This window comes from Cyprinodon tularosa, unplaced genomic scaffold (genome assembly GCF_016077235.1).
Source record: "Cyprinodon tularosa strain WSP-4 unplaced genomic scaffold, ASM1607723v1 ctg321, whole genome shotgun sequence".
Classification (NCBI taxonomy): Eukaryota; Metazoa; Chordata; class Actinopteri; order Cyprinodontiformes; family Cyprinodontidae; genus Cyprinodon; species Cyprinodon tularosa.
The window spans coordinates 32,964-59,709 of record NW_024039032.1 but is presented as its reverse complement, the minus strand read 5'-3'; the positions used below and the strand labels follow the sequence as shown (position 1 = coordinate 59,709).

The following is a 26,746-nucleotide window of genomic DNA, read 5'->3' as shown; positions in this document are numbered from 1 at the left end:
CCAGAGGAGCTCACAGTGTTGCAGTGGGTAGCACTGCTGCCTTGGAGGAAGAAGGTTCCAGGATCATTTGCTGGCCCGGGGTCTTTCTGCATGGAGTTTGCATGTTCTCCCTGCGCATGCATATGTAGGTCTCCTCCGGGTACTCCGGCTTCCTTCCACAGTCCAAAAACATGACTGTTAGGTTAATTGGCTTCTCTAAATTCTCCTTAGGTTGGAGTGTGCATGAATGGTTGTTTGTCCTGTTTGTCTCTGTGTTGCAATGGACTGGCGACCTGTCCAGGGTGTTACCTGCCTCTCGCTCATTGACAGCTACCATTACCCCTCGTGACCCCATCAGGGAAAAGCGTGATGGAGAATGGATGGATAGATGCAAAATGCCATTATATAAATGATATGTTTAGGAGTTACCATAAATTCAAGTGTAACATTTAAGACAAGCCATATAATTTTTTCCAGTATTTTCTGAAAAAGTTATGTACAATATTCATAAAAAGCTGAATAGAAGAAAAAACAGTAGCAAATGTCCTAATTACCCAACAACAGGGTTACAGTAACGATTACCATCAAACAAAGTCCATTCAAGAGTTTGGACAAATAAACAAGCTCTTTATATATATACGCTATAAATGTTGCATTCCTTCAGTAAAGCCACTCCTGAAACAGAAGTAGGTAGCGTCTTATCTTGGCGAAAGATAAAGGGAGCTGTACTTTTCCTAAGTGGTTTGAAGAGATCTTAAAGTGAAGCGCCATCTTCGGTGTTGGTCTACTGGATTTTCTAAATTCTACATTCAACACAGCAAATCTCCCAGGAGATGTTAAAAAACTTCATATTTATTTCTACTTACAAACTTTAAGGAGATGCTGCTTTCATTTTCCAGTGGCGCTTGGCTTCTGCCCACACAACCAAAGGTAAAAACAGCAGGTTCAATGACCCTGGTGTCACTTTGCTTGATTGGCCTGATTAACAACCCCAAAGAGAGTCTTTTATCAGGACATGGAATTTGTTGATTAAATATTACCATTTGTATTTATAGATCATTTCAATATTTTAATTTTGTGATAGACAGAACTTGGCGTCATAATCTGTAAGCATTTAACTGCCAAGAAGTAAATGCGTGCGACATTTCACTATGTGTAAACAATTTATTAAATATTTGGAAAAGTAACTATGTTAGTTTTTTTTTTTTTATCCAATGGTTGACAAATGCCATCAGTTTAACTTATTGCAGATAAAAGCCTATTGATCTTATTGCGATAAAAAAAATCCAACACATGATTATATTTATTAAGATATCCGGGCTTCTTTTCTTAATTTGAGCTTAATGCAAATGAAAACTTAAAAACTATGCAGAAATTCCATTGCCTCTTTAAATATGTGTTTGGATTAATTTACTAGGGTGTAAAGAAAATTTAGACTCATTTCTTAAATGATTTTTCTATTAAAGAATGTTCTACATGCCGAAAAAACGAACTAATATAAACTCTAAGCACTAGTAGCGATAATGGAGGATCTGTTTTAAATGTACAGCTAGTTTCCTAAGGGTTCATGCTTGCGTTTGGTTACAGCTGTAAGGAAGAACGTATCTAATGATGTTTTCTTCCTAGTCCAACTCAAACAGAGTTAGTTGATAAGTTTACTTCAACCAGAACAGAATTAGAAGTAAAGAAGCCTGCATGTTTATTTTATTTCTGTTATTACAGTATATAGTAATAAGAGAATCTAAACATTTACTATGCCATCTGTATCATTTAAATTGTCATATTAACTTTCATTATTAAAAGTGTGGTTTCCCCCTTCCTAGAGTCCTTTACTGCATTAGAATACCCATAATTCATTGTTTAGGTCTTCATCCAGCACAAGGACATATTATTCAAGGCCTGACAGGTGGTCCTGCATGAATTTAGTGGTATGATTCCCAGTGGGACCACCTGCATAACACATGATCCCACTCATTAGTCTGGAAGGTGCTTGAGAGAAAAGGTTAAAGCCAATGGCTGTACGCAAAGCGTAGCGGAAGCCAGGAAAGCCGAGCATAGCATTCTCTGCAGTGTGGAAGAACACTGATACCTCCCCTGGGTGGTGAGAGGGTACTCCTCCTCGAGTACGCTTCCTCAAACATGTCAGCTCTCTCAGTGAGCTTTCAGAGCTACATAGCTACTCTGAGGTTACATGAAGACATTATATTATCACGAAATAAAGAAGCTAATGTCAGGTTAAATTCTTTTTTCCTAGTTGTTAAAAGTTGTTCTCGTTCTCATTACATTTCAAATGTGATCTTAATTTATCAATTTCTAATTTTCACTAATGTGGGGTTTATCTTAAATCTGCTGGTTTCTCATTAAAGTTCTATATTTTATATTATCGTCTAGAACAGGGGTCTTCAACATTTTCCAGGCCAAGGACCCCTAAACTGATGGCGAGATGGAGTGGGGACCCCCTAATTATATATATAGCATGAAATTATGTTATATCAAACTGGTCCTATAGTCACTCATGGAGTAATATAACAAAAGTAATTTCTCCCTGGGATTATTAAAGTATTTCTGATTCTGATTCCTGGTTGATGGGACAGGTGTTATGAATGAAACAGTGCCTAGTTTGAAAGAGCTCCTGTGTGTCGCTGAATGTGTGCATTGATGACTGAAAGACGTCTTCTGCCTCCATTTATGTGTGTACTACAGTGTGTTGAATTCATGTTAATGTGGATTTAAAGACATTTCAATTAGTGGAGAAAATTGCAGGGGGAAATATAAAATAAAAGTTGAATCAACCAAAACTTTCACGACATGCAGTGGCTCCGTGGACCCCCTAGGGGTCACGGACCCCCTGTTGAAGACCTCCGGTCTCGAAGTATTGCCAATATTAAAAACTTTGTTATATATATATATATATATATATATATAAAATTTTTTATATAAAAATAAATACAACTGTACACTGTAAATCCTGTTCACAATGTGGCAATAATAATAATAATAATTGTCTTGATGCCAAAAAAGAGTCCAACAGTTTTTACTTTCACAAGTGGAGCAGTAGGGCTATCGCCATAGTGTTCTGTTCATGCAGGGAATATACACAGATTTTATGGACATTGCAATGTAAGTAGAACATGAAAGGGCAAAAAAAGGGAGAAAAGATGAATGAAAGAGGAGATAAAAGGGGAGATAACGATTAAAACATCTTCAGTCTGCTTCATCACCTGCAAAGAGATGTAAAAAGAACAGCACAACCAACGAATATAGTATAAGAGATACAATAATGTAACACCTTGATACTATCGCTGAAGTATTATTTAATATGGCATGTATATTGTGGGATAAGAACGTGGCTAAGAATATTAACAAGTAATTTCACTTGTTAAGGTGAGCCTGAAAAGTCACCGCCTATTTATAAACTCTTTGGAGCACAGTTGGTCAAAGCCATTGACGCAAAGTGCCAGAATCTATCAGGGATTGGTCCAGATTCCTGTCAACATATATCAGTCAAACTGAGTGACCAATCAGAATTGATATTTGAGTCTTCATCCCGCCCCTTTGCTCGCTGACGCAGAGGGTCATGTGTTGTTTGTGCTGTGGCCCGTAGAGATGTGTACAGGAGTAGAAGAGAACGGATTGCTAACCGAGCTAGCTGGATCCTCCCAGTTACAGAAGCAAAGCTGAGCGCGGTCATGTTTCACACGGTGGGATTTATTTCGTGATAAAAGCCCACGGTGGACTGGATCCGTCGCCGCTAGGAGACAGGGGGACTATTTTTCTTCGGGCGGAGTAACAAAGCCGGTGTGTGTGTGTGTTGGAGGGGGGATTGCAAATCTGAGCCGTACGAGTCACCGTTAGCTGGCCTAGCCGGACTCGGGAGCTTCGTCTCCCAAAACAAGAATGGGGTCTGAGTCGACTCGGATTAGCCTGCTACTAAAGTGACCTTTGATTGTGTTCCCCCGATGGCTAACTTAACGAATTACCAGGAGGGAAAGGCGGCCCTGCTGCTGGTGGAGGCTCAGCAGAGGGACGTTGGGGCCGCCAACACTAACGGTTTAGTCGGGGAACCCCCTTCCCCGTTAATCAATATAGCAGGAGGAGGTTCTCGTTTTCTGCAACATTTACCTCCCTCCAACCACCTCCACCACCACCAAAACATCAGCACCGACTCGCCAAAGGATCAACATCAGCATCATCACTACCAGCTGGCTCCACAGCAGCATCTTTCCGAGTCCCCGGGAAGAAAAGCCTCCCCCTCCTCTATCAGCCAGGTACACACGGCCGAGGACCCCGCCGCTAGCAGCAGCACCAGCAGCAGCGGCCATGTCTACGCCGCTGTGACCGTCACCAACAGCTCGGAAGCCGTAGACGACATCCGAAAGTGCGGCTATTTGAGAAAGCAGAAGCACGGACACAAGCGCTTCTTCGTGCTGCGGGCCGCCAGCCACCTGGGGCCGAGTCGTCTGGAGTACTACGACAGCGAGAAGAAGTTCAGGAGCAGCCTGCGCACCGCGGCGGCCGCCAGCGGGGGAGTGGTGGCCGCTTCTCCCCCAAAGAGGGTTATTTACCTCTACCAGTGCTTCACGGTGAACAAGAGGGCGGACTCTAAAAACAAGCACCTCATCGCCCTGTACACTAAGGACGAATATTTTGCTATAGTGGCAGAAAACGAGGCGGAGCAGGAGGACTGGTACGTGGCCATCAGTGAGTTGATGAGCGAGGGGAAGAGGGGCCACCTGGACTCGGATGACTTGGATGATGGATATGGGACAGTCAGTCCTGGGACTGTGTTTAAAGAGGTTTGGCAGGTTAACGTAAAGCCCAAAGGACTGGGTCAAACTAAAAACCTCACTGGTGTTTACCGCCTATGCCTGTCTACTAAAACCATTCACCTCGTTAAGCTGAACTCTGAAACCCCCTGCGTTAACCTCCAGCTGATGAACATCAGGCGCTGCGGACACTCTGAGAGCTTCTTCTTCATAGAGGTCGGCCGCTCGTCCTCCATCGGCCCTGGCGAAATATGGATGCAGGTGGATGATTCGGTGGTGGCCCAGAACATGCACGAGACCATCCTGGAAACCATGAAAGCCCTGAAGGCCTTTGCAGAGTTCAGGCCGAGGAGCAAGAGCCAGTCTTCGGGCTCCAACCCCATGTCGTTCATCACAACCCGGCGCCTCCTGGGTAACCTGCCTCCGAGTCAGACAGGGCTGCAGCGGCGCTCCAGGACGGAGTCTGTGGTCGGCACGCCGCCCTCGAGTAAAAGTTCCGGGGCGAGTGGCTACCGCTTCCGGACTTCCAGTGAAGGCGAGGGGACGATGAATCGGCCATTCCGCTCCGCCACTGGGAGCCTGGTCCACCTCAATGCGTCCCGTGGTCCTCACGGTCGCCAAGACGGGGGCGGGAGCGGAGGCAGCTGGAGCGGCGTGGCCACGGGGAATGCCGGCACTAGCACCAACAGCAACCGCTACGTTCGGGCTATCCCGTCCACCTGTCACGCCCGCTCGGCGTCGCTTCCTGTCTCCCACTTCCCCTCAACCACCAGCCCGGTCAGCGTCTCCTCCAGCAGTGGCCACGGTTCTGTGTCCGATACCCTCACCCGGCCATCGAGTGCGTCCATATGCGGCTCCCCTTCTGACGGCGGCTTTAACTCCTCGGATGAGTACGGCTCCAGCCCCGGTGACTTCCGGTATTTCCGGGTTCGAAGCAACACGCCCGACTCTTTGGGAAACACCCCGCCAATAAGAGAGGAGAACTGCCTTAATGATTACATGGCCATGGGCTGGAACCGGGAAGTTTTTGGCACCAGTGTTAGTTCTGGAAACAACAGCGGATGCGAGACGCCACGTGAAGAAAGCACCTTAACGGCAGAGGATGAGCGTTATTCTTCCTCGTCCCTGAGAAGGAGGACGCACTCTTTCTCCAGAGCCGCTGCCGGCGCCACCGGAGCTTCTGGCATTGCCACCTATCAGAAAATGACCCAGACCAACCTCTCACTGGATGAGGGGTCAGATGTAGTGTTGCCGTTCGGGAGCGGGCTGCTCCATGGCGGGCCGTCCTCCTCCTCTTCCTCGCTTCGCTCTGACTACAGTTCCTGCTCCGAGCACAGCCAACAGAGCCGCCCCTCCACGCTTTCTAGGACGGAAGCCGGAGCCGAACGCCCTCCGCTCTCGTCCTCCTCTTCTGCCAAGGAAGATGGCGGCTATATGCCCATGATGTGTGGCGTGGCTGCGTCGCCGCGGGACACTCCTCCTGACTACATGCCTATGCAACCCTCCTCTTATTCCTATCAGATCTCCAACTCTCCCCAGTTCCACAGCCCAGCTTTAGGGACGCGTTCCAACCACCACCACCCGCAGCTCCAATCCCAATCTTCCACAGACTCTCATGGTTACATGATGATGCTCCCAGGAGGCGGCGGTACATCTCCTTCCTCTCTGCAGGCCTCCCCTAGTAGTTCTGCCGGCGTCGGCGGAAGCAGCAGCATAGCTGAGAAACCCGAAAATGGAGAATATATGGACATGTCCTACAGCGGCGGTGGTTGCAAGCTCCCCAGTGAAGACACCACAGTGTATTACACGCCAGGGACACCTGAGGGGGCTCTCAAGTCTTACAGCCCGTATTTCTCCCTGCCGCGCTCTTATAAGGCTCCCAGCAGAGAGAGGGGCGAGAAAGAAGACGGGGAATATGTACCGATGAGTTCTCCTGCCAAACCAGTATATTCGGCATTTGCAAATGCTTCAGGACCAGAAAAAAGAATAGGAGGCGGGGGTGGCACCTCCACTCCCTCCCACCCGCCTCCCCCCTACGGTGCTCACCATACGACTGCAGCAATGGCCGACCGATGGGTCACCAGGCCCACTCGCCTTCCGTTGGGTAGGAGGAGTTTCCATGGTCCGCTGCGGGTCAGCGAGCCCTCCACGGCGCCCGCTGGTGTACCTAGCTCGGTCTCGGTGCCCGGCCTCCCCCATGGGGGGCACTCAAGTCCCGGAGAATATATCAATATAGAGTTGGGTGAACACTTCCCTCACCAGCAGCAGCCCCCGCCCTATCCGCTGTCAGCTCAAGACGCCGCCCCCTCTCTGTTACCCGGCGAAGCTCGGTGCTCCCCTCCCCAGGCCCAGGACTACATGAGCGTCGAGGTCGGGACAGACCAGCACGATGCCGCTGGGTGTAAGAACCAGTCGCCCAGACCCAGCCTGGTGGCTCCTTGGAACCCGCCCAGCTACATCCGACCTCTGGTTAGCAACTCTGGGGTCACCGGTTCAGGGGGTCACTGGAGGTCAGTCGGAGACGATTACACAGAGATGTCGTTTAACCTCAGCAGAGGTGAGAGGACTCAAAGCCCCACAGCAATGCTGCAGCACCTCTGCATCATAGAGGGATGCTACGGTCATCCCGCCTCTGCCTCCTCATCCTCCTCCCCTCCTCATCCTCCATTAACCCAGCAGCCGGAGCCAAAGGTGGTGCGAGCAGACCCCCAAGGCAGGAGGAGACACAGCTCGGAGACGTTCTCCTCCAGCTCCTCCAATTCCACCCCCTCATCCTCAGCCACGCATCCCTCTCTGTCTCACCTCTCAGCCCCCAACACTAACGGATCCCACCCGTCGGAAGAACAGACATCCAGATGGGCCAGCTCGGCATCCTTCGACAGCGCATGGATGTCTGTGGACAACAGCGCCGATCCGTCGGCTCACCAAGCCCAGCCGAGAAACACAGAAGCGGACCTCCCTGCATCGGCCTCCTCAGGGTCCAGCGCTGGTAGAATGTGCAGGAACATGTCTGCCGGCTACCAGAACGGCCTCAACTACATCGCCTTGGAGCTGAGGGACGACGGGGGAGCGACGGCGCCGGGGGCCAGTAGCAGCAGCGGGGGCGTGGCGGCGGCGGCGCCAGCGGGGATGGTACCTCTGCCCGAGAACGGAGCCTACGCCAGCATAGACTTCACCAAATCGGATGGAGTCACCACGACAACCAAGGGTGAGTTTGACTCTTTGTCTCTGCCATCTTTGCCAAATGTTTACATTTCTGTCATCAGCCACAGTTTGGAGTTTCCTTTTTTTTAAAGGACGTACAAATACAGTGAGTAAAAAGAAAAAAATGGCTGTAGTTCCAAAATAACTGTGCTATTTTTAGCCGGTTTACATCAATTTGCAGATCTTCAAAGTGCATGTTCTATTCTGACTCAAGTGTGTGAGATCTTGTTTTTATGGCACTTGAAGCAGCCAGCTGTTGTCTTTGAAGGCTTCTGTCTGGGGAGCTGAGGTCTAGTCTGTAGCAACGGCGTTACAAGAAGTGCGGTTCATCTTTTAGGCCCTTTTTTATTTTATTTTTGTGCTGTGTTCCAACAGACTGGTAGACGGCTTATTTTCTGAATGAACCAAAGTTTATCTTGGGTCGGCTGTGGACTGAGTGGCCCTTTAAAAAAGGCCCTAGCTGGCGGCGCCTCTCAATCTACAGATTCATGTCAAAAATCCCGAACTATCCCTTTAAGTTGACCTTCATGTTATGTTACAGTTTGATTAGCTTAAACTGAGATGAAACATCGATTTAAAGCTCAATATGAGCAGAATGTGACTGGATAGCAGTTGCATTTGTGTTTTCTTGATTTGCTGTTTTTATATGGTATATAAATGCGTTTTTTACAGGTTTACAGTTTGTATAAAAAGTATTTTGGTGTGTAAAGAGTGAGGCAGTGGCATTCTCCTCCCACCTGTTTATGTTAACTGCTGCTTAGCTTGTTAAAAACAAGGTTGCAACATTTTTACCTTTTATAAAACAACACTGGGCTCATTGCCTGTGATGATAGCCCAGTAATTTACTGCTGCTAGTAAATTTAGTGGTAATTAAGGTTTGTTTATGAAGGTGACAATGAATGTTACAGCATTGCAGTTAAAACAATTAAGAGGAATATTTTAGTTTCATTTCTTTATTTATTCCGTTTAAATATTGTGAAAACTTTGAATATGTAATCGTCATCTTACCTAATTTTTTTTTTCAGGTCTAAATATAGAAAAGGCGTAAGCGTTCCTCCTTAATTAATGAAAATAATTGGGGTTGTTCCACATTATTTTCTGTCCAAAGTCTGGTTCGACCTCCTATGATAACCTGTTCATCTTGTCAGAAACTAGTTGTGCCATTTTGCTTTAAAAGAAAGTCTACAAATTACTTTTAATATTTTCAAATTTGTCAATTTTAATGTGATTGAAGTTTGAAATTGACTAACTTTTGATCTAGTTTTTTTATAACATGATTAAAAAGATGACTGACTGTATTTATAATAAAACAAACATTTTAAATGCTGTTTAATTGCCTTTATATAAACGAATTAAGCAACAGTTATTAATATTACCCTCAAAATAAACTTAATATCCAGAATTGCTTTCATAAACACGTCTTTTTTCATATGTTTTTTAGATTAATATAGGCTCAATTACACGCTTCAGCCAGCTGAACAGCTGGCAATGCAACTCTGATCACTTTCTTTGGTATTTTGTTTAACTTATTTAGTATTTTGTTTGTTCAGTTTTACTGGATTTCAACCGTTGTTTCCCAAAGAACAATGTTTGCAATGCTTTAAAAGATGCCGTGTTCATGTCCAGAAGACGTCTCGCTTTATTAGGACTGTTAATCATCTCAGCGTTTTGTATCTTACAATATAAAAAAGCTGTAACCAGCTTTTAATGTCTTTTCTTTTTGGTTGTCTGTCTGGAAGAGTCCTTTCTTTTCTTGGATTTAGTCCTAGGAACATATGTTGCATACCTGAAGCGGGAGTCGGGTGCACGCTCATATGACCCGTGGTCTAGAAATAAGAAACATCCTTGTGTTTCGTGTGTAAATCACTCACTCCTGTTTGTCAGCACGTCTGTTTGCAGCCGCGGTAATTATTGAGGCCCCCTAATTGGACGACTTCAGTCATAACACACTCATCTGTAGAGCTTTTATTTTCTAACCTGGTGTGAACCCAACACTTTGTGAATAATCACATTTTCTATTGATATGAGGCATGTTTTCGTTATGCAGTGTATTACAGAAGTGTTTGTACTTGAACATTTCTGTCATGTGAAAGTAGTCTTGGTTTTATAAGGTTTTCATGACAAGGTTTATAATTTAAGAACAGAGAAAATAGGAATTTGAATTTCCATCAGATGATGCAAAGGGGCTGTAATAAACAGGAAGCAGAGGTAGCAAACTGGGACGTTGTACGGATTGTTAATGGAGCAAGGTTTCAATTAATCTATTACCATCGCACTAGTTGTACATAGCTTGACTAGTAGACTAGTATTTGCCATGTTGGAAATCATCTAGAGACAACACAAGAAAAGTATGATTGCAGCAGAAATAATGGATCAGCCATGGGCTAAATGTTCTCCACATCAGAGCTTATTTGACAAGTGTTTCGATCTTCTTTTAAACGTAATTACCGTATTTTCTGGACTAAAGGCTGCTACTTTTTTCACAAGCTTTGAACCATGCGGCTAATAAGAAGGTGCTGCTTTCCTGTGGATTTTTCCTAACCCATCAGAGGGGAAAGTCAAAGCTTGAAATGAAAGAATGAGGGGCTAATTTTCATTTAGCTCAACATGCTAGCAGCAGGCGTGACAGAGAACAAATGTCCCGAATTCACACATTTTGACATTTATTTAACCGGATTAATGCTGCTAAATCAATGAAGAGATTAGGTTAAACTCCTGCAGAGCTGAAATAAAGAGCCGACAAAGCCCAATCTTTCAGTAGAAGCTCTTACTGCTGCGAGCTAGCATGCTTCTTCGTCCCTACTCCAGGGGCGATGTGTAGAGCGCCCCCTACAGGTGCGGTGGGAGACAGTTCAATAGATATCAGCAGCTTATAGCCCAGTGCAGCTTGTATGTGTACATTTCCAGTTTTTTCAAAAACTTTAGTGGCCAAGCCTTATTTTGAGGTGCACTCCATAGTCTGGAAACTACGGTACTTTTTTGTTGAAGAAATCAAAAGCTATCTCAAACATAGTTCCATCAACTTTTCTAATGCGATGCTTCAAAATACATACAACAGTGGAAACGCATCTAGTGACACAAAGCTATTTATCTGCCAGCTTTGCAGTTTTTTTCTTCTTAAACATCTAAAGCTCAGTCAGATGGAGAGGATCTGTGAACATCAGTTTTTAGTTTTGCAAGAGTTTAAATAAAATTAGATTTTGTACTCATTCTTAAAATTTTAACCGACTGAAAAGCTTTATAATAACCGTTTTATTGATCTTTCTCTGCTTGTATCTTTATTGCTTTTTGTACCCCTCCTTCTGTCTGTTGAACCCCAGTCGGCCTCAGCAGATGGCCGCTCACACTGAGCCTGGTTCTGCTGGAGGTTTCTTCCTGTTAAAAGGGAGTTTTTCCTCTCCACTGTCGCTACAAGCATGCTTAGTGTGAGGGGTTACATTCAAGTCAATAAGTCGAGGCAATCAACTGGTTTTCCTTAGATAGAAAACTCTGAATCAGTTTGACTGGATGATCTGTAAAGTGCCCTGAGATGACATGTGTTGTGAATTGGCGCTATAGAAATAAGCTGAATTGAATTGGTTTTTTTCAAAAGTTTTATGAAGCCTAACCTCACAGACTGTTTAAATCTCCAAGCTTTTTTTTGCTTTTTTTTTTAAATATAAATGCAGACCAATTAGTTGATCCATGCTTGTTGGTTTCTGTAGGATCTTTTCACTTCCCGCTCATGAAGTATGGAGTCTGATGTGTGTACAGGCTGTTCCCCGCATCCAGGTCGATTTGCGTTTGTTTGCACGGAGTCAAGGCAGGCAGCCTTTTGATGTGGCGCCGTAATTACAGCTGCGGCGTGTTAAGACACACAGCGGCGCTGAGAGGAAACGCATCATCATCATTCAGGAATGCACTTCCTCTCAGCGGCAGAGTCGAACTCATTGAGACACACCTGGATTCTTGACCCAGAGGAGACTGGGAGGGAGGTGAAGGCTGGTTGTTTTTTTGTTTCTTCTATCCAGCTGGCAGAAGCTTTCTTCCTCAGTTTGGGAAATGTTGCTTGGAATGTATTAAAAAGGCACACATTTTCTGCTTTTATTTCATTTAAGGTTTAGCAACTAAAGCTGATGGCAATACTTAAAAAATAATTCAGGCTTAACTGTTGCAGTGGTTTAGAAAAGAAGTGATCACTTTGCATTTATTTTGCCTAATAACTTTTGCTAGAGTAATGATATATGACTGCAAATTAGAATTATTATTGCATTAGTTAGCAGGTTGTTATCTTTAACAACATCGTTAGCAATAGTACTCAGGTAGGTGTTTAAGTTAAAACCTCTCCACCAGCCTTAAATATTGCTTTGAGGGAAGATGGGTCCGGTGTGGGTACCAGATCTGCTTGGGGCCCTGCCCCTTCTTATGATGTAAGAATAATGTAAGTAATAATAAGTAATATGGCAACTCAACTCGGAAAAACTGTAATGCACCCGTTTCTTAAGGATCAAATTTCTTTTGGACTCACAACTTTTAATTACCTATATTTGCTATTATTTACCTTTTATGCAATCTAAAGTAGACCACGCCCCCCAGCGCAGAGGTTCTGCAACCGTCGTCGCACACCTAAAAAAAAAATCCTGTCTATGCATCGGACGGTCGCAGACCTCATGCGGAAGTGCGCAGACAGAAAGCAGCTGTGAATGGTCCTTGGTATGCCTTTCCAACTGTCTGTGTGGTTGTGCTTCTCGATTTGGTGCCTGGGCGCAGCATTTTTCAAAAACTGAGGACCAACTACAATGGACAACTACGACAAAAGGTTAATCGATCTTTTTGCCAACTCCGTTAACAGAACCTGTTCCTCTTCGATGTCAAACAACTCTAGATCCATCTCTGTGACTGATATCTTGCAGACGCGCCCATGTTGTTTTGGAAGATAAACACTCCTGCTAGCGCCGCCAAAGTTCTCGCGAGTTCTTGAATAGGCCCCCCAAGTCCCTAGAACTTCTAGGCCGATGGTGCAGAAGCATACCAGCAAAACTGGTTCACGACCAGACCCAAGCAACATTTGATGCGTTTGGTTGCAGAAGTATAATCTGCCCTTAAGACAGACTGAGCTCTGCCATTTAACAAGCTGACAAAGTCTCATTTTATTTTTATTCTTTTTATTAAGATCTGATAGAATAAAAAGAAGAAAAAAATAGAACGTCTTAATAAATTATCTTCGTAGAGATTTTAGAGAAATAAAACAACAGTTATTAGAAAACAAAGGTTGCTGATAACAGTTAAAAGTAGCAAAGCTTTATGTGGCTAACTGACCAAGGCTAACCTGTTAGCTACTGAATACAGCTAGCCACAGCTCCCCCGCTTTATATCATTGTTTAACAGTTGTTATCTATAAGAAAAATTTTTCAGTTGTTTTATCGATTAGGTAAAACTTCATCGATCATTAGACACGCTAACCCTACAGATGCTCCTGACTCTGCACACCGAAGCTGCATGATGTTATTACCGTTGTCTGGGCAACCACTATGTTTACATCATGTGGCATCGATCAGCCAATCATGTAGCGTAATGTCACCGGCATGCGCAGGACCCCAGCAGATCTGGTACCTACACCGGCTTCCATGTTTCTGATGCAAACATTTGAGTCTACTAGCTTATATTTATACTAATACAAAATGATCACATTAGCTTTTGATTGTTCTTCTTTACATTTACCAAAAATAGTGCTGGACAGCAGTCCACACCTAAAGAACCCAAACCCATCAGCTGCCTGGATTGTTTGAGCCAATTCTCTTTTTTTTTTTACTTAAAATTTAACATGTTCACAGGGTTATGATGGAGTCTTTCTGTGATTTAATGTTGTGTTAACCCGAAGATAGAAAAAGTTCTCAGATATAAGTGAGGCTTTAGGTAACCATGTGTTGCCAAGGGAGATATTTATATGCATCCATTGACACTGATCAGTGGAGGTAAAAATCCAATGTCAGTCTTTAACTTCAAAATTATATTTAGATCAGGGGGTCTGCAACCTGTGGCTGAGGAACCACAGCCTCTATATCTTGCTTTTAATAGCAGCTAATAACGATATTAAGAATAAACTAATGTACTATCATAACAAATGCCAGTCTTGGCTTTTTTATAAAGAATATTTGAATAGATATTTATAACAGGGTGACATTAAATGAATAAGAAATATGTTTTAGAGCTATTATCATATTTTCTTTTACATAATTTTAAAAGCTAAACATACAAATATACTTTTGGTTGTTTAAAATGGGAACAGCTTTCCTATTGCAGATGTTTAACCAAAATAACAGGTTGTGTTTTATTAAAAGGTCATTTTAAGGCATTTTAAGGCTCTAATCGACTTTTACTTTGCTGGACTCAGAGCTAAATGGGTCTTTGTATTTGAAAGGTAACAGACTCCTGGTCTAGACTGATAATCACAGGAGAGAAGCCTCCACCAGTGGGGAAACTAACTGATCAGAGTCAGAGCCCCCCTCACCCCAACCTGCTGAGGGTACGAAAGGTTAAAGTGTAGTGGTGTCGGTGATTTCAAGGGGAAACCTTCTCCAACCCACTGTCCTTTTCCGCGGTGGCCCAGGAGAAACGCCTGTGAGGTGGTAAAAGGGCGTGAGACGTGCTTATCACACCGGGGAAGCCAGCAGGGGAGTAAGATGTGCCAGATGATGGTACAAGGCTGCCCTTTTCCTCCCTCGTTCCCACCTCCACGGCAAGGCCCTTCTATATTTACGGCTCTATTTCGAGACTGGCATAAATTTATGGGCCGGTCTGAAACATGTGCTGCTGGTAACAGGACCCCCCCCCCCACCCCATCCCTCCTCACACCCCCTGCACTTTTAGTGGCGTGTGTGTTGCAGGCAGCAGTTTCTACCTCCTAAATAGCCTGATATGCTAGCAGACAGATGTTATAGTTATTAACCAAGACGCCTTGCACACAAAGAAATTTTGATTTGAAGCATTTTAACTGCCTAAACTTTTTCTTTTACTTTTCAGCAACTTTTTTTTTTCTTTGTTAATGGGCAATCCACACTTGGAAGAACGGAAATCTAGAAACCAGACAATGCTGGCGTGTATCTGGTTTAAAAAAGGCGTGTTGGGTCTAGCAGGATTCCCATTGGTCGCCAAATTCCTGAAGTATTAGGGAATTTTTAAGGTATTCCTCCATAGTTTAGAATGTCAGCCATGGGTGGTTCTCTATGAACATCTAGTAAATCTTCAAAAGCTGCCTAAACAAATATCAGCTACTGCTTCCCATTCCGAAACACTCAGTGTTGTTTTTGCAGCCTCTCCAAATGTAAGGCATTGCTGTTATTCCTTGAAATGTTTTTAGCATTTAGACAGTTTTTTTTGGATGAATAGGAGTTGAATAATTGCTCTAGAACAGAAGCTCTACAGTGTATCCTTTTGATTGCTTGATTTCTAAATTTTAGTCCATATAAAACTCAATAACTAATTTTTTTCCCCTCCATATTATTGACTGGAAGTTAACGTATTACAGAAGTTTTAGTTTTCTTTTAGTCTGTTGGGAAAACAAGGAGCTAACCTGAGTTTACTTTATCTGGAAAACTTATCGCAGCTATGTCTCCTATTTTATAGAATTTTTTTTTTTTTTTTTTTTACTCCTGTTCCTTATCCATGGACAGCTCCATCACAGTATTTCAGGTTAATGCTGAGGTCTCTTTTTTGCAGCCCTTTAGTAAATTTTTTGCAGTTATTTTAGGGTAATTTTTCTGTCGATGACTTGGTTTCTACTAGGGCTGAATCAATGCATCAGATTAATCAATTATTGAGGTAATCATCAACTAATTTACTAATCGATTAATTGTTAACTAGAGTGTAGAGACCCTAAAATGTGTAAAAAAATATATAAACATTTTGCATTTAAGATAAAAACAAAGAAAAGTTTTCACCCTTTATTATGTTCTATCCAGAACTCCTCCCGGTGAAAAGTTTTAGTTTCACCTTGTTTAATTTGGTACAAAACCTCTGGCTATCCGATTAATAATCGAAAAAATACTCGAGAGATTAATCGATTTGCTAAATTCTTAGTAGCAGCCATAGTTTCTACCAAGCTTCAGTAAGTTTTAACAATTGTGTCCAACGTTCATGACTTCAAGCCCACATGATGAGCTCGCCACCGCTTTGCTCCACACTTGCTGTGTGTTTTGCAGCGTCTGGCTTTGCAGCAGGCCAGCTGGGACGTCCACTCATGGGAAGATTGGCAACTCTGAAGTTTTCCACTCGTCATTTGTATGACGACTGTATTCAAATAAACCTTATTTGATTAAAGCTCAGCACCAGTTCGCTCTGATTAGTCTTGATGTCTCTCCACATGTGTTCAATTTGAACGCCGTCCTGCTGGAGGCTACCTTAACTCCTATTCTGATAGTGCTGGTCACACTTCAGCCCAGCTACTTCAGCTTTGTAAATGGATCTAAAATCCAGTTTGACATCTGTTTTCATTTGTCTTATTTCTTCCTTTATCGCTGAGGTTTTTCTTGAAGCTTCTAAAACTCTGTGAAGGAAACTTACTCTCCTCTTAAACCCACTACAATGACAAAGCAGAATTTCAGCGGACCACCTTTGGACTTGCGGGAACGTGACGCTTGAGGGCTTTCTTCAAATCTCAGCATGTGCGCTAATGTGTATTTAGGGAGTTTTGCCTCCTGGATTCCTTCCTGTTTTCTGTCATTCTCCAGCTTTGGCAAACTCTACATTCGTCAATTTGAGGGGATCAGCTTTAAAGGCTTAGATGTGGAAGTGATTGAGAATGTTTAATCACCGTAAATGCTTTACTGGTGCTTATTCTGAACATTTTAACACCAAAGCTTTCTGTAATGGTGTCTAATTGGGGTATTATTTTCAGGCCTGCATTCGTAATAGAGCATTTTTTGCTGTTGAATTAACATTAAAAGCCTGTTTTTTTTTTTTTTTAGCAGCTGAAGTTTCCTTCTATTAAGTGTAATGTGACTCATGCTTCTTTTAAAGACTTGTTTAGATGTTTATTCACTCATAAACCAAGCAGTATATCTATTGATTTCAAACTTTCTAAAGTTTGCTTTGGTGAAGTCACTAAAGCAGTTTTCCTCGTAAATGTAGAACAGATGGAAAGTATGTATTTAGAAAAAGGAAAAAAGAAGGTACAAAGTTGTATTACCGCTTATAAACTTGTACCATAATGAGGAAACTATATTGTTCTTTAAACACTGTGTTTTTGTTTGATTTATCTTACAAACCACCCGGTGCCCAAATATGGAGAGCTGTTACATTCAACATTAAATAAATACATGAATATTGCTATTGATGAGTTTTTTATATATATTTCATACACAAATTTCCACATGAATTAGAAAATAAATAGGTTAAAGCTACAGTGTGTAACTTTTAGCGACATCTAGCGGTCAGACTGCAGACTGCAGCAACATGAACATCTCCCCCCCACCGCTTCTCCCCCCCAACAGTACGGCGAGCGTTACGGGACAAAATGTCTTCCACGACGTCCGCATCACCTACCTTCTCAAGTGATGAGGTTGGTTTACATAGATAATTTTACAGATAGTATTTCATTAGTCTGTGTAGGGTATAGATTTCATGTAGACTTAAGATAATAAATATACCCGTTATTTTTTCTACATTGTTGTGACGTTTTGGCGATCTCGCAATCGCTAGTTTGTTGGCTCTGCGCTGCCGTAGCGCAAAGATGTCTGCCTCCATGGCTGCGAGACCCGCTCCTATGTAATTATAAATAACGAATTCTAAGGCAACGCAAATATTAAGGTTAAGCTCGTAGATGATGATAAATAACATAGTTATGTATAATATATTACATTTCTGACTGTATATCCCTGTAATTATTACACACTGTAGCTTTAAAATTATGTATCTTAATTTTATTGTATTTCAGATTTTTTTATTTATTGAAATATTTCTTAATTATGTACTTTATTTTGCTATGTATGTATTTCCAAAGTCACTGAATACATAAAGTAGCTTCACAACACCAGTGTCACAAAATAATGCTCCATTATGAATATATCGTCTTGATGCCAAAAAGAGCCCAACAGATTTTACTTTCACAAGTGGAGCAGTACGGCTATTGCCACAGTGTTCCACAGTGTTTCATGCATATAAATTATTTAAATAAAATTACTTTATTATAATTATGCAGGGAGTTTTTCAGATTATATGGACACTGCAATGTAAATAGAACAAAAGAGGAAAAACAGAAAAAAAGGAGAAAAGATGAAAGCAAGAGGAGATAGAAGGGAGATAATAATAAAACATTTTCAGTCTGCTTCATCACCTGCAACGAGATGTAAAAAGAACAGCACGACAGCATATTTTTAATGGAACATTAATTGATTAATTAATAGCAGTATTCATTGAATAAAGGGTTTGTTTTAATTCGCCTCATCCCAAGGTAACCCAACCAGAACTTTCCATCTCTAAATGCAACCATTCTTTAGTTTATTTATTATTTTTTGGGTCTTTTTCTAGTTACAGGATGCATCTCTCACCTTTTCCTTAAAAACCCTTTGGTTATAATATCACTCATGTTAAACTATTTGATGTTGAGCCAGCTTAGAAAACATCCCCAAACCATCAGCTTTCTAGCTCCATACTTCTCATGGTTGTATCAGCTGCTTCTTTCTGTTTTCTACCAAGGAGTTCCTCTGTTCTGGTGTCCAAAAGATACAGTTTTACCCCCATCCCTTTAAAGAGAATTTCTCTAGAAGTTCTGGGAATTTTCTACATTCTCACTTCCAAATAATTGCCTTCATATTTCCCTCAGAGGGAAAAATGTTTCTTCTTTTTGACCCTATAAAAGTTGAACTCCTGCTGCCTCGTTCTGCACAGATGTTCATTTTTCTATCTAAACTTACTTTAGGCACCATGAGGAAATGTGAGGATTCCTTTAAAGCTTCTTTATCACCCTGTAGTCTACTTTCTGAGTAAACCAGCCCGGATGGCCATACCTGGGCATGTTGACGACTGTTTTAGTCTGTTTTACTTGAAGGTCACTTTGTTTAGGGCCTTTTTTATTACCTCTCCAGACTAAACTGCTGCTGTCTTCCTTCTGTAGACCTCACACAGTTTTTTTTTATCTTGTTTATTTTAACCTCAACAGTAAGGGGCTCATTGAACTAAACATGTGAAGGTAAACCAGAAAAGACCTTCAAAATGCTGAATAAAGCTGTTCTAACCACCTGATACGTGCGGAAACGGAAACATTTCTTTATTGCATTTTATAGAACATTTTGAAACTTTTTTTTTCTTGTGACCTGAATGCCGTATGTCAAATAGAATGCTGTAATGCTGAATAAGAACCTCATATGGCCACAGCATATGGGCTGTTTCTAGGCTTCTTTCACAGAAAAATATTATAAAAAAGAAAAGAACAGAAATCCAGCGCAGCAGATCAAATCTATCATCCCTATTTGCTGTTTGTAAACCAAACAGCAAATAGCATTGATTTTTTGTTTATTTTAAAGAAATGCACCAATTTCCCATCTTCCGTTTATAAACCATTGACATTAGGTGCAGATGTAACATGCAGGGTGTGTTAGAGAAGAGTCATTGTATCAACACTTTAACACTAGGATGATCATTTTGCTTAAAGATTAAGATCAATTATTTTTTCCATTAATCGATTAATAATTGAATAGCAGAAGGCTCCTTAAACATTTTTTTTTACAAGGTAAACAACATATTTTCCAATTTAGGAGATAGAGCATATTGAGGGATACTTTTTTCTCTCTTAGTCTTTCAAGCTGGGCACCGTTTCACTCATAACACCTGTCCCATCAAAGATGAATCTGAATCAGAAATACTTTAATGAACCCAGGGCGAAATTACTTTTGTTACATTACTCTATATGTAATAGAGTGACTATAAGTTTGATATAACACAATTTCATACAACATATATAATTAGGAGGTCCCCGCTCCATCTCGCCATCCATTTGGGGGTCATTGACCTGGAAAACATTGAAGACCCCTGTTGTAGAGTATATACAGGTGCTGGTCATAAAATTAGAATATCATGAAAAAGTAGATTGATTTCAGTAATTCCATTTAAAAAGTGAAACTTGTATATTATATTCATACATTACATACAAACTCATATATTTCAGATGTTTATTTTGTTTAATTTTGATGATTACAAATGACAACAAATGAAAATCTCAAATTCATCATATCAGAAAATTAGAATATTACTGAAGACCAATAAAAACAAAGGATATATAGAAATGTTGGCCAACTGAAAAGTATGAACATGAAAAGTATGAGCATGTACAGCACTCAGTATTTAGTTGGGCCTCCTTTGGCCTGTATTACTGCAGCAATGCGGCGTGGCATGGAGTCGATCGGTCTGTGGCACTGCTCAGGTGTTATGATAGCCCAGGTTGCTCTAATAGTGGCTTTTAGCTCTTCTGAATTGTTGGGTCTGGTGTATTGCATCTTCTTCTTCACAATACCCCATTGATTTTCTATGGGGTTAAGGTCAGGAGAGTTTGCTGGCCAATTAAGAACAGGGATACCATGGTCCTTCAACCAGGTACTGGTAGCTTTGGCACTGTGTGCAGGTGCCAAGTCCTGTTGGAAAGTGAAATCTGCATCTCCAAAAAGTTGGTCAGCTGCAGGAAGCATGAAGTGCTCTAAAACTTCCTGGTATGTGGCTGCGTTGACCCTGGACCTCAGAAAACACAATGGACCAACACCAGCAGATGACATGGCACCCCAAACCATCACTGACTGTGGAAACTTTACACTGGACTTCAAGCAACGTGGATGAAGTGCCTCTCTTCTTTTCCTCCAGACTCTGGGACCTTGATTTCCAAAGGAAATGCAAAATTTACTTTCATCAGAGAACATGACTTTGGACCACTCACCAGCAGTCCAGTCCTGTTTCTCTTTAGACGCTTCTGACGCTGTCTGTGGTTCAAGAGTGGCTTGACACAAGGAATGCGACAGCAGAAACCCATGTCTTTCATACGTCTGTGTGTGGTGGTTCTTGAAGCACTCACTCCAGCTGCAGTCCACTCTTTGTGAATCTCCCCCACATTTTTGAAGGGGTTTTGTTTCACAATCTTCTCCAGGGTGCGGTTATCTCTCTTGCTTGTACACTTTTTTCGACCACATCTTTTCCTTCCCTTCGCCTCTCTATTAATGTGCTTGGACACTGAGCTCTGTGAACAGCCAGCCTCTTTAGCGATGACCTTTTGTGTCTTGCCCTCCTTGTGCAAGGTGTCGATGGTCGTCTTTTGGACAACTGTCAAGTCAGCAGTCTTCCCCATGATTGTGTAGCCTATAGAACTAGACTGAAAGACCATTTAAAGGCTTTTGCAGGTGGTTTGAGTTAATTAGCTGATTAGAGTGTGGCACCAGGGGCCATCAATTTTGAACCTTTTCACAATATTCTAATTTTCTGATATGATGAATTTGAGATTTTCATTTGTTGTCATTTGTAATCATCAAAATTAAACAAAATAAACATCTGAAATATATGAGTTTGTATGTAATGTATGAATATAATATACAAGTTTCACTTTTTAAATGGAATTACTGAAATCAATCTACTTTTTCATGATATTCTAATTTTATGACCAGCACCTGTACACTCCAGTTAACTATTAATAATTTCTAAATTAGCTTCTGATTATTCTAATTATCGACTAATCCGATTGTTTCAGCGCTTTTTGTCACAATGACAATGATTAGAGTTACCAGCATATGTTAGCTTTGCTAGCATTTATACGTTTTCAAAGAATTCATACCCTTAACTTAGGTCTGCACAATAAATAAATATCAATATTTATGGAATTGTAATTTTACTTAATAACAGTGGTGTCTGATTTGCTGAAATCTGATACAGACTGCAGTCTTGTTACTTTTTTTAAACAATCATTTCTAAAATGTTCGATTTTAGGAGTTTAACAAACTTTGTGAGGTTGAGAAGTTTGTACTGGATTGTTGGTCATTTTACCGAGGCTTTTATATCGTTTATGTCGATATCTGAATTTGATCATTTTGACCAAAATCAAGAAATATATAGTGATATGAGTTTTGGCCTTATTATCCTAAATGTAAGATTCTCAGGAGAATGTTTCCAAATATTCAATGTTCCAAGGTGAAAAGGGAGAATGTTTGGCCTTCCTGTTATCTGCTAAAAGTCTGGCTCTCCCTTCCTCTTTCACAGTATTGATTAATGGATTTGAAAGCATTTAAATTAGAATGCATTAAATTACATCGTTAAATGCGATTGATTAAACAAAGTGTAGAAATATGAAATGTCTGATTATTTATTTATTTAATTTAACAATTGTTTTGTTGTTTAGATCTGAAACTTGTTCAACATTTATCATTGTGAAGTATCCTAAAAATTAAGAAAGACAACTATCATCTTCACAAATCAGCTGGTAGTATCGGAGATCAGTTAGAGCATCATTGGTCTTACGAACCGTGTATCTGTCGATCTCTACTGTCAAAGCTAAAGCCAGGTGATATAAAAAAATTGTTATTACAGTATCCCATTAACAAGCGGTTTGAATAATGATCACTGTCCTTACTCAGATTAAGTCTAGGTTCTAAGATGAGATCTGTTTCCAAAAGAACTAAAGTAAAGAACAAATGAAGTTGCCAGTAAATTAATATTAGCAGAGATTTATACTTAGAAGCTATTCTAAACTGAAAGAGGAAGTATTTTGGGTTTAAAAGCTAAAACCTTTGTGTTTCGGCAGAGTCTGAGGTCAGTATTTGGCAGGACTCATCTTTTTGCTATTACCTCCTCTGGGTGTTTGCCTACTACTTTCCAGTTCGTGATGCTTTCCAGTACCTTTCGGACTTCGGTTAAACCCTATAGTGTGTGCCCCCCACTCCTCCTCCTCCTCCTCTCTGCCATGGCTCTCCTGTCCTGCCATTCCATGCCCCCCTCAATCATGGCTGACAAACAGAGGAGCAGCATTCCAGTAGTGCCCCCCTGTCAAAGCTTCTGCATTGTGTCGGTGTGCTCACATTGTTGTATCAGACAAAGCGCTGCTCTCAGGGGAATAACGCAGCTGGACGGCAGCCATGGAGCAGGTCATCCAGGGCCTCCAGGCCGACCTGACAGCTGGGGCCCGGCCTTGGTAGCAGGGCAGGAAACAAACTTGAACCTCTTGGCCTGTGTGTGTCTACTGGCAGCAAACAGAAGCCAAAGTCTGCCACCTACACTTGCCTTCATTCCTGTGTTTCTCTGCTAGCCTCACAGTCACTGAACTCTCTTCATTTCTTCTCTTAAGTTAAAAATTTTCTAAAACTATATTTTAATGTGAGCAAACAATGTTTTTTGTGTGGTCGGATTAAATTAGCACCTGCTTCTTATTTTAACCCAATTAATTATCAATATATTTATCTTGTTAATCTGCCAAAATAGTGAGTCCAAGTTTTTATTCTTTAGGATTTTAGGAAAGTTTTATTCATAAAAATCCACTAATCCACTAATAGAAATAGCATTACATCACAATGTTTTTTTTTTTTTTCCAATTTAAATGCTTACGTTTTTAGTTCTCATTCCCAGATTAACTTGAACTTGTTCCCCAACAAACACAGTAACTGGATTATACTAGATTTATGGTGTTTATATTTTTTTGCTTAAACTGGAATATATATTACATTGAGAATGAGTATATACTTTTGAGTTAGGAGAAAGATGACATGTACGGCTGTAAGCCTTCTGCTCCAAACGAAGTTTCTGCTGTCCTGTTGTTCTCTTCCACAACATCTTCTCCCCTCTTTCCTCCTCTAAATAAAAAATGTATGATGGAGGAGAATCATCCACGACCTCCGACACAAAACTCTCCTCCTCTTGCATGTTTCCGCTGTCCATAGCGTTCCTTGACAGCGTTGTTTCTAAGTCACCAATTTAGTGCTACTTGGTCCCAATGGAATTTTCCCATTGGGAACCTACTAGCACTAAGTTGCTAACTGGTTAGCAAGATGCTTCTGACAAACCGGCCACAATCAAATTTGCTTGCGAACTTTCCGCAACATAAATCCCGCCCCTTGATAAACGACCAATCACATTCACTTTATTCACTCGTGTAACGGTTGGAACAGCTGCTTCCCTACGAATTTAATTCATAAGTATCAGTCTTCTGATGAGCTTTTCCACTGTTGATACCCCTGCTACCTTTTAGTTAAATTTGATTATCTAAAAGAATGTACATGTAATTTAGTTTCAGGATGAATATTAACACTTGAAGTTATTTTACATTTTACAGGTACTTTTGAATTTATTTAAGCTGAATTTAGTTTTTTTTAATAACCTTCTGTCTTGTCAATGTTGACATTTCTCCTACATTATACAGTATAAAATTAAAACCACATAAAATTATGTGGTTTTTATTTTCTTTGCTTTTGTTCCAAAAATAAGTAGTCCAAAAATAAATCAGTCGATGACCCCCCCCCCAAACCTTCCCATTAGTATTGTATCAATACAATACTAAAGGGATATCCTTAAGATTAGTAATGACAAACATAGTAGAAAGTGAATTGTTTAGATATAAAATGTAATATGAAATGAAATAAATAAATAAAACTATACAGAGCATCACCTTCAGCCACCCTAGTAGTGGGGGTGGGGAAAAAAATAAATTTTCTTCCATAGTTCCACAGCTCCAGGCCACACTTTTCAGATTTGTATTTGTAGAACAAAGGAAAGGATTTCAACCTTTTCCCACTATTTAAAAATGACACGCTGCTGTATGTTGGTCTGCCTCATAAAATGTAAATTAACAATTCAAGATGCTGGTTTAATGGTTTTATCATGACTTTTTCTCTTTTTTGTTTCTGTTTTCACAGACTGAGCGACAGAGGTCCACCATGTGCCTCCTCTTCCTCCTCCTGCTCCTCATCATCTCTTATATTGGGGGACACTTGACTCTGCCTTTGACCTTTGCCACCCCCAACCCCCCCTCCAACAGTGACCTTCGACCTTCAGTCACACTAAGAAGCTGCTTTCATCTGGTCGCAGACGACATGACAAACCTAAAAAAAATGCTTGCGGGTTTTATTATTTTTTTCATTGTTAAATGTTTTTGTGTTTTATATGCACATCCTGTCCTGTTATCATGAGGAATCATCCTCTTCAACAATAGATGCTGCCAGCGTTTGCTGCCCCGCCCCCTTTAGTTCAACACTATTATTCACCAGGCAGTGGTCAGTGAACTTTAACTGAGGTGTGTAAACACAAGCACAGGTATTTTTTTTTTTTTTCTCTCCTTATGCGGTATTATAAAAAAAAAAGGGAAATTTTGAGCTAAAAGCAAAGGCATTATGGTACAAACTTGGAAGCTTGAAATATCCTTCTGTCGTTCACCATTTAAATTTGTTTTACCCTATGCATAATCTATCATCCAGATTATTTAAATTAGTTTTTTTTTGTAAGAACACCTTTTATAGATTTTTATTTTTTTCAACTCTTGTTCGGTACAAAACTTATTTCTGGGTCCATTTTAGCTTCTCTCTCAGAGTGCGCGCTCGTTTCCCAGGTACAACATGGCTCCTTAAAAACCTGCTGCAATACTGCGCCAGTATCTGTGTGTCCCTATAGTGGGAAAACAAACATTACAGTATTTATTTTGCAAGCTATACGTTATTTATTTGTTTAAACAGGTACAGACGGTCCGCTACATTTCACACTTCCACACTAAAGGTACTCAGCAGAGCGGGAAAATCAAAGCCACTAGCTAGTTTTTTTTAACTTTTGTCTTTTGTAGTGGAAGGTTTAGATCACCTGGAAAAATTACTTAAAAGATGTTTAATACTATATAAAAAATATAATTCTACAGAAAATACATAGCAAAAGTCAAACTAGGTAACATAAACAAAACTTTGATCAGTTCTTTCTCTCCAGACTGCAATATTAGCCTCCTGGATGCTAAAGCTAACAGCTAGCTTGGGCGGAGTCGACGTCAAAAACCAGCTGTATTACATTCTCTCTCTGTTGTTTTTTTTTTTGAACACTCTTTTGGAAATCCTCTTAAACATTCATTACGATTCAGTTTCATTAATATTTAAATAGATGCTTCAAATTATTTGTAGTAACATGAAGTTGGAGGCTCTGCACCACCAAAAACCTTCCTGAGTGAAACCCCGAATCAATGACGCAGGAGAAAAGGAAATACTACAAATGATATTTCAGTGAGTGCCTCCTAGCTGCTTATAGTAATTTTGAGATTGGAGTCGATTTATGTTGTGAGAAGTCGCTTTGGCTACTGCAGCAGTTAAACTGCTAACTGGTTATATTTTTTAAACAAGCAGTTGCTTCATAAATCATAAGGAGCCCTTTAAAAGATGGCAACATTTTCAGGCTTTTATCGCCCAGATAAATGGTATTTAATTATCCATCAATAGACATCACATTATGATGACATCACTGACTATTTTATATGTTTAAGCACAAGATTTTGGTTTCTCAATTTGCCTTTGAAAGGAAATAAGATGGCCATCTATCAGAAGATCATAAAGGAATGTGAAATTAAGATTATCCTTAAAACAAAAATCTATTATTTGCTTTTTATTTTTGCTTCCTACTATGTTGACCATTTTGAACTATGTTGAGCCTTTCCCGAAACATCACTTCCCGTCAAAGAGATGTTGTTTTTACTTCAAAGATCGATTTAAAGATCCAGATCTGCCCACAGTATAAATACTGTCTCCATTAAGCATGATATTTTGTAAAGATTAGATTTTCTGCCTTATTTCCAACTCCTATTAACACCTGAATCTGTTTGGGGATGAAACCTG

General features: G+C 41.0%; 1 protein-coding gene across 1 annotated transcript; it reads left to right on the top strand.

The window, feature by feature from the left end:
* The first annotated feature begins 3,551 nt into the window (after positions 1–3,551).
* LOC119788614 (insulin receptor substrate 2-A) lies at positions 3,552–25,064 on the top strand. The gene is made up of 2 exons (XM_038293152.1): positions 3,552–7,953; positions 24,800–25,064. Exons 1-2 carry the CDS (start codon positions 3,939–3,941, stop codon positions 24,802–24,804), a joined length of 4,020 nt encoding a protein of 1,339 aa, XP_038149080.1. The 5' UTR covers positions 3,552–3,938; the 3' UTR covers positions 24,805–25,064.
* The last annotated feature ends 1,682 nt before the right edge of the window (positions 25,065–26,746 follow it).